This window comes from Neltuma alba, unplaced genomic scaffold (genome assembly GCF_004799145.2).
Source record: "Neltuma alba isolate B1F8T4 unplaced genomic scaffold, ASM479914v2 tig00013141_pilon, whole genome shotgun sequence".
NCBI lineage: Eukaryota > Viridiplantae > Streptophyta > Magnoliopsida > Fabales > Fabaceae > Neltuma > Neltuma alba.
In genome coordinates this window covers 1-12711 of record NW_021637457.1, presented here as the reverse complement: position 1 = coordinate 12711, position 12711 = coordinate 1, and the positions used below count along the sequence as shown (strand labels likewise).

The 12711-nt window shown below is 36.2% G+C and overlaps 2 protein-coding genes across 3 annotated transcripts; one reads left to right on the top strand and one right to left on the bottom strand.

Annotated features, from left to right (window-relative positions):
• The first annotated feature begins 421 nt into the window (after positions 1-421).
• On the top strand, positions 422-4872 carry LOC114734770 (bifunctional purple acid phosphatase 26-like). 2 transcript variants are annotated; one of them, XR_003739203.1, is made up of 9 exons: positions 422-653; positions 1118-1318; positions 1432-1543; positions 1810-2036; positions 2544-2682; positions 2791-3011; positions 3250-3371; positions 3805-3946; positions 4368-4872. XR_003739203.1 is itself a non-coding variant. In XM_028922413.1 (9 exons), the coding sequence occupies exons 1-9, from the start codon at positions 456-458 to the stop codon at positions 4444-4446; spliced, it is 1461 nt and encodes a 486-aa protein (XP_028778246.1). In that variant the 5' UTR covers positions 422-455; the 3' UTR covers positions 4447-4862. The 2 variants fall into 2 exon arrangements, 1 of the variants encoding a protein (XP_028778246.1); XM_028922413.1 differs by having other exon boundaries at positions 3785-3946; positions 4368-4862.
• Positions 4873-5938: 1066 nt separating this feature from the next.
• Positions 5939-11798, bottom strand: LOC114734775 (synaptotagmin-5-like). Its single transcript, XM_028922421.1, has 12 exons — positions 11560-11798; positions 11410-11460; positions 11190-11310; positions 10781-10902; positions 10101-10202; positions 9343-9417; positions 8990-9069; positions 8398-8548; positions 8087-8317; positions 7328-7624; positions 6921-7034; positions 5939-6429 (listed from the first exon to the last, which is right to left on the bottom strand). The coding sequence occupies exons 1-12, from the start codon at positions 11785-11787 to the stop codon at positions 6280-6282; spliced, it is 1722 nt and encodes a 573-aa protein (XP_028778254.1). The 5' UTR covers positions 11788-11798; the 3' UTR covers positions 5939-6279.
• Between the last annotated feature and the right edge of the window lie 913 nt (positions 11799-12711).

Here is a 12711-nt window from a genome sequence, read left to right as displayed (position 1 = left end):
AGCGCTAACAATTTTTTTAGTGGTTTGAAGTTTCTTCTGGCAGAGAGTGTTTAAAAGAGCTAGTTCTGTAAAGAAGACAATTATATGCATTCGCTTGATACACAACGTCCTGCTGGAAGAGGATCTGTCTCTCTGACTATTTTAAACCTTCAACTAGATCAGTTTTGATGCCAACTCGCTTGTTTATCAAATAGCTGGTTTTAGCGTTTGATTATTATCTTTTATTCCTGCTTTCATGCAAAACGCGTATGCTGTGAGATTTAGTTTTGAATCTTTTCTCCTCAAAGAATATTGAGTAAACAATTGAGATGAAATTTGGCAGTTTCATTTTCTAAAATAGAACTTCAACTTAAAGCCTGACAACTTCACTTCTCATCCCGTATATTGCAGAATGACATAATTTTAATATTCTTGAATGCAGGTGATTAGGCTTCTCGGGCGGTTGACCGACAATCATGTCTCTGGATCGGGAAATCAGGATGCAAACTTTGTTGCTTAATTTTGTTCTTGCAACCTTGCTCTTTCTGAGCGCGATCAAAGATGGAAATGCCAGAACCACTAGCAGTTTCATACGATCAGAGTGGCCATCTGTTGATATCCCTCTTGATAACGAAGTATTTGCAGTTCCAAAGGGTCATAATGCACCTCAACAAGTAAGTCTTGTAAAACAAAAACTGCCACATCTCTTATTAACGCGCCATGTTGTGTAATGAGATTCAAATGAGGATTCCATGTCTCTGTATCAATAAGAGTCATGTGTTGAGGTTTTGAGTCACTGGACTTTGTATAAGCAAAAATATTAGTAACATGCTATATTCACTAGCTCATCAGAGAACCTCTCAGGTTTTCTGAATGGCAAGATTTAAGTTCCCATTAACAATAAAAGATCCTTGTGAAGAGAGAAATATGCACAACAGGAAGTATTGATGCAACTGGTGCACAGAGTACATGAGAAACACTAGAATTCTTAGGAATATCTATATGAAATGTTGAACTGTAAAAAGTGGCTTAATTGACCATGACTAGATGATAGTGTTTCCTTCTGTTCTAACAGTGATATAATATTAATGAATTTTAACTTGTGGTGACTTTTATATGCTGAATATTCCCTCCTTAGGTGCACATCACTCAAGGTGATTATGATGGAAAAGCTGTAATCATCTCATGGGTCACACCGGATGAACCAGGGCCCAGCAAAGTACAATATGGGAAATCAGACAATAAATATCAATTTAGTGCAGAAGGGACGGTGACAAACTATACCTTCTACCAATATAAGTCTGGCTACATTCATCATTGTCTTATTGAAGGCCTTGAGGTAATTGTTGTTATGAGCACATTTTTTCATCTTTCCTAGACTAATTTTTATTATCCCACTGTGTGATTTAGGAGCATGTTTGCTTCGCTAATCTCATGGCTTGCTCTTTTCAGTATAACACTGAATACTACTACAGAATAGGAAGTGGTGATTCTTCTCGAGAATTTTGGTTTGAAACACCTCCCAAAGTTGACCGAGATGCTCCTTACAAATTTGGGATCATAGGTATGTGATACATTTTTGACGCATGTTCTACTATTATAATGGGAAATGTTTTAATATATCCTGACTTTCAATATTATTTTTGGTTATGTCTTCTTCTTCTTTTTTTACCAAAAAATTTGGTTATTTTTTCACTGCCATCCATATATCATTGCAGAATCATTCAACAGCTAATTCATAAAGTATTTTTGGGATTCCATTTTTAGTTTTTTTTCCCCCTTTACTTGAAACTTTGATTTTCATAAATGATTATTTCATGAATGTTGCAGGTGATTTGGGCCAAACTTATAACTCTTTTTCCACCCTTGACCACTACATGAAGAGTGGAGCAAAGACTGTCCTATTTGTTGGAGACCTTTCTTATGCGGATAGGTATAAATATAATGATGTTGGTACACGATGGGATACATGGGGTCGGTTCGTTGAAAGGAGTGCAGCATATCAGCCATGGATTTGGTCTGCTGGAAATCATGAAATTGAGTACATGCCCGACATGGTATAATACTATAATATGAATTTAAGACTGGACGTGCATTCAATATTCTTGTCTGTAATCTGCACTAAATCACTTAGAAATGAGAGTTTTACTATTTTCTGGATCAATAAGCAAATAAATAATGATTTCAATTTTCCTCTTCTTAATTAGGAATTAGGGGGCTTTTTCAAGGGGTGGGGGCTGGGGAGGGATGTTCTGAATTACTTCTTCACTGGATTTATTCCTTCTCTGGCATTATCCTAAAATCACTGCCCCCAGGAAAATTTGCTAGGAATAAACTTTTGTTTCTCCACAAAGCTCATCTATAATAAGTATGACTTGGACAACGCTGCATTTGTTAATTCTATCTAACTATCGTGTTCCATTATGTCCATGTTTTAGTTGTTCCCTAAAAATGTGTTGAAAAATCAGCCTGAACATTGTGATAAGGTAGTTGATCTACCCAACGCTGCATTTGTGAGATATAAATTGGCTCTATGTTGCTTTTAACTGAATCTTCGTGGTCAGGGGGAGGTTGTTCCTTTCAAATCCTATCTTCACAGATATACTACTCCTTATCTGGCTTCCAAAAGCAGCAGCCCTCTCTGGTATTCTATTAGGCGTGCATCTGCTCATATCATTGTGCTATCCAGCTATTCTCCCTTTGGTAACAACTGGACATTCTCCCTTTGCCAAATTTTGTAGTGTATTCTTTGAAATGTGGAAACAGCTTTCTCGATGGGTAATATGATAAATTACTGATATTTGCCGGCAGTAAAGTACACACCCCAGTATATGTGGCTCAATGAAGAATTGAAGAGGGTTGATAGGGATAAGACGCCTTGGCTCATTGTTCTGATGCATGTTCCACTATACAACAGTAATGAAGCTCACTATATGGAGGGTGACAGCATGCGAGCAGTATTTGAGAGCTGGTTCATTCATTACAAAGTTGATGTGGTTTTTGCTGGCCATGTCCATGCTTATGAAAGATCAGTATGGTTCTCAACCTTGTTTGTTGACCTTGTTCTTTTCTCTGTTCTTGAAGTAGCAAAGAGTTGCATGTTGCTTTAGAATTATTAGTTAGGGAAACTATCCTGTTTGGTGCTTTAGTCACAATGATGCGAGGTTGACAAGGAAAATTCCCACATAGCCTTGGTTTGCTGTCGTGGCTACTTGTTTTCTGCACAATATATTTCTTCTCATGTGTTGAATGCATCTATCTTGTTTTCAGTACCGCTTCTCCAATATCAACTACAACATTACAAGCGGCAACCGCTACCCTATACCTGACAAAGCAGCTCCTGTGTACATAACTGTCGGAGATGGAGGAAATCAAGAAGGTCTTGCTGCAAGGTAATTTGAGCTACTTTATTCTGGAAGTTGGTAGCATTTTTACTTAGGAGTTGATGAACATATAATATACTACCATCAGTTTTTAATATAAGAACTCCTTATACTTTTATTTTGGTCTTAAATATAATATCCCAGTCCACTTTGTCTCTCATATTTATCTTTTTTTTTTTAAGGTAATCCTTGTGATAATTGTAGTTCTAACTAATACACTTGATTAGCAAGGATATTTTAGGAAAGTTAATATCTATTTATTACAAATAACTAACTTAACTAATTTTTTTAATCTACTCAAATTAGTCAACTCGTTCTTATATTAAGGGTCGGAGGTAGTATGTCTCTATACAGTTCTTCATAAGTGAAATCCTTGTTGGATATAGCATGTCTATGCTTAAAATGTTTCATTGGTTGTGCAGATTTTTAGAACCACAACCAGAATATTCTGCCTTTCGGGAAGCCAGCTTTGGACACTCAACTCTGGAGATAATGAACAGGACTCATGCTATGTACCACTGGAATCGTAATGACGATGGCAAGAAAGTGCCAACTGACTCTTTCATACTGCATAATCAATATTGGTAGTTCACTTCACCTTTTTTGTGCTTTGGTGATCAGAGTAGCAAGCTAAAAGTCCAGCATTGCTTTCTGGACGCATTAATTATCCCTTAAGTTAAAACTTGACATATTCCTCTGCTACCGGATCCTCGTTAATTAGCTCATAGATTAATTTGGTGGACAAGATATTCATAAACTCAAGAGCTTAGAATGTTTTCTGTATCTCACGAAATGGTCCCATTGTGTAGAATTTGCACTCGCATCCAATCAATGCATTTTTTTATTTTATCTTATCTTATTTTATTTTTGTAGAACACCCAATATGTTGGAATAATTGTGTTTGGAACAATCAGATTGTGGTTTTGTTTTATTTCTTCTTAATCTGCATTTATGTGCGGTCATGCTAAGGATAACTGCTGCATGGTTGAATTTCTGGGAACGCAGGGGAAAGAATAGGAGGAGAAGAAAACTGAAGAAGTATTTTGTAAGCAGTGTTCTTGGAAGGCTTGCCTCCGATTTATAGGAGCCTAAATCTTTCTCTCAGGTGACGTTGTGGAATGAACAAAAATGTTGTCTTTTCCAAGATGCGTGGCTTTCAGTTTCCCGTTGTTCGTAATGCTCGTTTTCGAAAATGATTTGTTGTCTTAGCCTAAATGCATGCCTTGTATTCCACACGTTAAGAACTAATAGTTATCCGTGTTCATGTCTGGATTTTGGAGAGAAGGAACATCCTTTTATCCTTGGGAAATTGCTGAGTAGAAAATTTGGAGTTGAGGAAGAGAGAAGAATAAGATCTAATTTATGATGGTAATAATTTTCTTATTAAGTGGCTTCTCTTTTTTGTAAGTCATAACCTGCGCCATCATATTGTGTTTGTAAATTATGGTTTTTCTTGAGGAACTGATTTTGCCCGCATTTCAAAATATAACGCTTTTGTAATCCTTGTTTAGCAGTAGTGTTCAAGTCTGGTTCCTTAGAATCGAATCATTATCTATATTGGCATTGCTCCAACCAGATTCTGCCGTGTGTTCTATTTTGCCTATATTGGCATTTGGGGTTAAATGCATATGGAAAAAATAATACAAGTGGCAGAATCTAATTGAAATAATTAATTTTTTTAAGAAAATTGACCTGCGGCTTTTATTTTTTTATCCTGGGGAAATTACTATGGAGTCTTTAGTAAAGAATGTAATTATCAAAGAGTTTCATAATAAGTGAATGACAAATTTCATGATAACAAGATTCATGATGCGTAAAGGAATTTTTTTATTAATTATACTTCTTCCTTGAAATCTCACAATACTTTCCCTTTTTCCCCCATATCATGTTTTAAGTCTGAAATTATTGTTAGTAAAGAAGCTGACATGTGTCTGTTTTTAAGGGGTGTTTGGATAACCTTAAAAACACTTCTCATAAGTATTTTTCTGCAAATCAAAACAAAATCTTTTATATATTTATTTTGTATACCATAAAAGTATTTTTAAAACCATAGTTTTGATTTTACCCGAATACTTCTTAGTCAATCTTATTTTTCATAAACTCAGTTTTATCCAAGGCTAAAAACCTTTTGCCAAGACAACTATATTCAAACTACAGTTTTAGCAAATGCAAAACTAAACATGCCCTAACTTGTTAAAAAAGTTAATTCAGGCTGCTTATATTGCCTTAGTCAAAACATGTCCAACTGGCTGGCGAAAAAAAAACAAAAAACAAAACAAAACATGCCCAATAGATTTCCAAATATGCACGACAATTATTACTGAATTTATGTGTAATATCTTTTTACCTTATGTGCATGACAAGATTGACGACCTACAATTTTTTTTTTTTACCAAAAAACTAGTCACGACCTACAAATAATTGGATGTTCAAAATTTCAAATGATCAAAATATATATCAATACTAAACAATTCCCGCTCTATATATTAGCAATCTATGAAATTATCTAATCATTTATCTTTCGTCTCAACAAGTTTAGAATATTATTTTGTAAGAAATATTTAAGACTGCAAACAGAAATCCAAAAGAGCAACAGCTTACCACATTTTCAAGAATTACACTGTTTTTCTTCACCTTTTTCTCCGCCCTTTCCTTTATCTTGCTGTCCCTTTCTGCACGTCCATATAAAACCTTAGCAAAAAGATAATTAACGCTTCTACCGAGAGCTTGACGGGCGGGAAAGAAAGCAGTGAGCCAGCAAATGAGAAATACGAGCGGCTAGAAAAGAGGTGGTTTCGAATTCTAATCGAATGAAACAATTATGTACATCACTAGCTCGATTTTCTCACAAATAACAGAGAGCAAAATTTGTATAAATCGAGGGGTGCGGATATTGTGAAGGTTTGGCAAGGAACACTCAGGAATCAGCCCTATAAATCGGCTGGGGCAACCACTTGAGAAACATTCTCAAAGATCCAGATTTAGCCCCATCCAGCTCATAACATTCTTCGTATTCCCCTTCCAATATGACCCTCGTAAGGGTCAATATGCATCTTCCCAGATAATCCTGCATCATTCACGGGCAAATCTGTCAGTGAAATCTCAGAACTTAGTCCCGTTAGAAATCAACCAGACTCTGGATCTTTTAGTATTATAGTTCTTACGAATTTGGAGAAAAACGGGGAGGAAAAAAAAGAAAAGAAAGGGGGGTAGGGCGGGAAAAGAAGCGAACTCTATTCACATATCCATTGTGCTTCTCTCCTTTCCGACTGTATCAGAACTTCGCAATCTACAACTTAGGATGCTTGTACCCAGCCAAAAGTTTTAATCTAGCACCTAATATCGCTCACTGCTACAAGTCTCCCGTGAAAATTTCTTTTGCATCAGACCGGAAATGAAGACTCGTTAATAAATGGCATAGACACGTCTTTTTATATTTCCTCGGTCTACTTGTCATTTGCAAATGATGAAGTTTGCTCAAGAATCTCTTAAATTTCAGTACCTGATCAACTAAATTTTGTAACAAACTATATGATGCATGATCTTTTTTTTTTTTACCTTTCCAAATGTATCATGGTCCCAAATTTCAACCATTAGCATATCATGTAATCCATCCTCAACAACAAAGTCAAAAGTCTGATTCCAAACTGGATTTAAGGTGTTATTCACAACCTGAAAATTTTAACAGCTTCCAAGGTCAGTAAATTCATAATATCTTGGGAATAACTACTTAGGCAACAGGAAGTGGAAAGAGGATCGAACATGGACAAAAGCGGATGAACTCCTGGATTCCTCTAACACACCCCAGGATAAAAGGAGGCAAAAAGATTAAAGAAAGAAGACAAAGATTGATCACATGTCCTATTTACAGGCTCATCTTAAGGATTTTCAATACAATAACATAATAGATGCTAGTCTAGGTTTTTGGTCTATCACAGTAAAGGAGTACTAGTTTTGCTGCTTACCCTGGTTCTGCATTTTGTTTCTGATTTCTTCATGATGAGAACAGCATAAGGATCAGATTTCCCCGTAAAATCTGCCGCAGGCAAGTCTTCACCAGATATCACCGTAACAGAAAGGACTCCTCTGATTATAACGTCCCTTTTCTTCTGTGTAACTTCATTTCCGTTTCCAGTACATTCTATTCCATTTGCTAAACTTTTAAGAATCTTTTCTAAGGATGTCAATGGATCATTGCGAACAAAAGGGTTGGTAAACACAGTCTCCATGCCAAAAGGATAGTATAAAAGCTCCAAATGTACCTAAGCACAAAGAGAAACAATTATTTGAAAAGAAAATATATTTCATTCTGTCAAATATATCTATATCTATAGAGATAAAATGATAAATATACCTAGGGACAAAGAAAAGACATGATTACAAATTCATATTGACCACAAAAACTTGAAACCTTTAAGGCAACTATACTTTAAGGGAAGTCATCTTTGTGTATAACTTATGTCAAACATTATCGCTTAAACCCAGAGTCCGACACTTTTGACGTGGGTAAACATGTATACATTTTCATATGATTGTTGTTGTTTTAATACTTGTACTATCATATGTATACACCTCAATATACGGGGCTCTTGGGACGGGTTATATTTATCGGGGAAAAGAAAAGAAGTAACTGGATCCAAAATTTACAGAAAAATCTGGACTGTCTCCTAAGAAAAGAGGCCCCTAATTATCATTGTTTAACCAAGTGGGACACGATTACTTACCGAACCCCTATTTTTGTTATCTCTTTGGACCTCCAAATCCTTGACCAGCTTCAACCACACATCTTTTACTTTACCAGGCTCAAGTTCACTGAGCCGTATGTGCGCACAACCAATCAATTCAGATGCCATTAAGCCCTCAGAATCATAAACTTTAACCACCAGGTGCTGAGTAGATTCATCTTCGACAATAAATTCGAAGTGTTCATTCCAAATTGGATTCAGATCATTGTTCTGGACGGAAAAAATAGTAATGTTATTTCTTTCTGAATTGAGAATAAATTGGGGGGGGGGGGGGCAGTACATTGACTTACAATTGTCTTGCTAGTTTTCATTCTGTCACGCAAAGGTCGTACATACAGCACAGCATAGGGGTCTGATTTACCAATAATGTCTTTGTTTGTTAACTCCTTAGCCTGCACAAGCTTGACTTCTAATATGCCCACAGGCTTCAACTCCAGATCACTGAGCAAGAAAAAACAGTGTTTTATATTGTGAATCTATGATTTAATTGGCAGGGACCATAATTAATGAATCTCACGACAAAGCGACCAATTTTTTTTTTTTAAATACCCCGGGGGGGGTGAGTGAATAAAATCCGCAATCTCCCACTTAGGCGAGTGTTATTGCCACTAGGGCCTTTTTTTAAAAAAAAAAAAAAAGGTAATCCTGTGTACAATCACCTTAACTGACATAGCTGCCTAATTGACAGGTCGTGTAATTGTCGGGACCAGATACAATGCAGTAATAATTAGAATTTTATGAAAATTCTAATGTACTACGTACATTATTTCTCTCTACCCACGAAGACCAACAGTTTCAATTAGTTAAAGGCTGGCAACAATAGAAAGATTAATTATGTGCAATGATTAACAGTACGATTGCCTTCTCCAAGTATTTGACTACCTGTAATCTCCAGGCAGGATGGGTACAACTTTTCTCACAGGCCATGTAATAGAATCTTCAACAGCATCCCGAATTGACCCCTGCAGTAATTTGATAGACTAATTATTTGTTCATGCATCGATAAATACCAAATTACTATTTAGGTCTTCTTTTGCTTTTCTGCTAAGCTTATATAATTTTCTTGATAAATCATTTGCTACAAAAAGTTTTTTCATGATGGTGACAGTTAGTTACTCCCGGTACTTTTTAACTTCCCTCTTATTTGGCGAAGATGAGGAAACAAAGTATATATACAACTATGCAAAGCTGCACACTGGTATCCGATATAGGTAATGGACAATGCGAGTTCAAACCTCAATTGCATCGGCTAAGCCGGGGATTGCTGATATATCTCCACCAACAACTTTCAACGTGAAATCCAATTTTTTCTGCAAGTTGGAATTTTCTGAATGTGATCAAATGCATTACACTAGTATGTGCATATGCTAAAAGTTACTGGAAACGGGAATTGGGACGGATATTAGCAGACTCAACCTCTAAGTCCATGATTTAGAAAAATTTCTTGATGATTCAACACTACCTTGGCTTACATAGAATATTCATTAGTACTTTAAACTTAAATTCATACGACGAACTGTCAAAGGATAATTATATATTTGATCCACTCTCCACCTACCGACTGATTAACAAATTGATGTTTCATCAAGCTTTAAACCGTGTTTCTCTAGCTGCTGGCAGGGCAGCTTTCCATCTTCGGTGCATACGCATGTTTTAAATCATCCATATCTTTCTATCGACAAATCAATGTCAGTCACCGTCTATAATCTCTAGGCACTAAGCAAAACTTTCATTCTGACTTCTTCCATCAAGTATATGACAATTCGATTTATATGCAATATTGGGGAAACTCAAAATCAATCAATAGATGGAAAAATGTACTAAATTCAACTGAAAAAAAAAAAAGAAGTTTAATACAAAAATTATGCCAGTTCTTACAACAAAATTATAAGTTCATTTTATTAAAATTTTATGGTTGGATCCGGAAAAAATATAAACCCAAGTTTTATATGATAAAGAATGAATCATTATAGACCATGCATGGATACCGCACCTTTTGCCTCAAAGAGTAGCTAACAGCTCCAAAGCCAGGAAATTCATCAACAAGTGGCTTAAAAATCAGCCGGAAAACACCTGTGAATCCTATATCTTTTACCTGGACGGAGATTATAAGATCGATTTAATCACCACATCAGTTCAATACGTTACTTAAGCACAAATGACTGGTATCTAACATTTAGAAAGCCATTACCCATAAGCATGCCCCTGGCAGTGAATTAGTAGAAGAATCAGCAAAAACAAACAACGATACAAACCTTTCAGAAAATGCCAAAATGCAGATACCAGACAATTGTTTTTAAATAGTGCAAAAAAGATATACACTCCATGATTAACCTTTGATTCCACAGATGCGAAGCTTCAAATTATAAATTTCACTTATATTAATAAATATGTTAGATTGGAATCTAATTACTGAAATGTAAACAATAAAAGAACCAGTAAGTCTCAGGTTTGCGATCAGCTCTGAAACTCAATGGATAAGACTTCGGACGTAATTGAATTTACAAGTTACTATAGTCTGATGGAATGGAAAAGACAAGCTTTGGCCTCGTTATCTTGGACTTCTTACAGGTAACGACAGAGAGAACTTTCATGGCATAATCCTTATCAATCCATTTCTAATCAGATAGCCGAAATGAGAAAGCAGAGGTGATTCAGGAAGTTCATGAGTACCTGTACTGGCAGTGCAACACCAATTAGTGTCTTAATATCAAGTACAATACTTGGATTCCCATCCCAATTCATTTCCAACTCCATTGTGACGCCGCTCCCTCCATCTTCTATTATAGATACTCCTAATCAATGGCTTCAAAACATTAGATTCTCCAATGACATCTAAAACACCTATTGGTAAGAGGATCCGGCAAAGAATCCTAACAAGAACAAAGAGAAAACTAAAAATGACAGCACGTTTCCAGGTGGCAAAGCCGTGAATCAACAAATAAGCATGTATACCATCACGATAATGTAGTCCATTAATTTTTTAATTACACAAAAGCGGGAGACGACATCAGTAAATGGCACTTAACGAAGGCCTGATTAACTGAACTCATAAAGTCATTTGACTCAAAGTTGAGCTCACCTGTAAACTGTGGGGCTACTGTACCTAGAGTGAACTTCGAAAATTTCAATGAGGCCAAAATCACCGGTCTATATTGTTCGAGAATTGGTTCCACGGATGCCTTTATGAGCTCAGAAGCAGCCTAGAACCCGATTTACGAAAAGCTAGTCACATCCATAGAGTTATAGATACTAAATCCAACATTGTTCAGGAACTGAATGTTGAATGCCACAGAAGTTACCTCGTTAACATAGGGCCAGATCTTAGTTAGATGTGAGTTCAGCCAAGTCAACTGAAGACATTAAAAATAAATAAACAAATATCGGAAATGTCAGTCTCAGCTCCCATTGATCAAAAGACCGTCAAATGCAGAACAGTCAGCAAGAAAAACAGGGGACAGAGAGCTCAACTTTTGCCTCTGAGAAAAGACAACCCAAGAAGGATAGTACTGAGGAGGCAAGATCTTCCTGGAATCTTCAACGGTCATCCGGGCCAAAGCGGCAATCGTTTCAGCAAGCTCAGACCGGAGCTTGGATCTAGCATTCTCATAACGGGCGAATCCGACGATGAGAGCAACGCCGACGACGATTCCGAGCACGAGGCCGACAAGGAACGCCATGCGCGTGGCTTCGGGAGAGAATAAACGTGAAGAGAAAGAAAGAAGAAAGGTGGTGGAAAGCGTGCGCCTAACAACGGTGGATTTGAGAGAGAGAGAGAGAGAGAGAGGAGGCGTGAAGGAACGAGAGAGAACGCAGAGTGGTTGCGATGAGTGTAGGAAGAGGAGGAGATTGGGTGTGGTAAGCGCTGTTTGGGAGGTGTTGTTGGTGCCGTTGCGATCAAAGTTTTGAGGCGGGCAAATCTATTGTCTCAAACTCACCTACGGAAGTCATCTTTTCATGCTTTAATTTCTTTGTGTGGGCGGCCGGCTCAATATTCTCTTGTACAAATAATTTTTGAACTATAATATTCAGATTTTGACAACAAAATATAACTGTAATATTCAGATTTAATTATATTAAAGTATTCAACAAAATATATGCGCCTACTTTATAATATTAGATATCTAGAGATTATGATAAATTGATACAAATTAGAATAATATTAGACTATATTTTCTCTCATTTTTAGCCCAAAAAACCCTCTCACATTTTGCCTATTGTTCTTTTTACATAAACCAATAAAAACTAATTGTTGTCTTTTAAAAACTGTTTTTATCTTTTCATAAATACCTTTTATTAAACATTCTATTCTCCTTTACTCATTCTTCTCCTGATTAATTAAAAAAACATTGTCTTTTAAAAAGAAACGGATGAATTTGCTTATTTGGGAAAAAACACATGTTTTTTTTTTTAATTAAAGTTAGATATCCTCTTATTGGAAAGTAATTCTATTAGAGGTATTGTCGAGCACTAAATGTAAGTATCACTTTATTGAAAGTGATTATATTCGAAGTACTGTCGAACACTAAATGTAAGTATTATTTTATTGGAAGTAATTTGGAACTTGAATCTTGATTTGTCATATTATGAGGGGTTAATCCTTT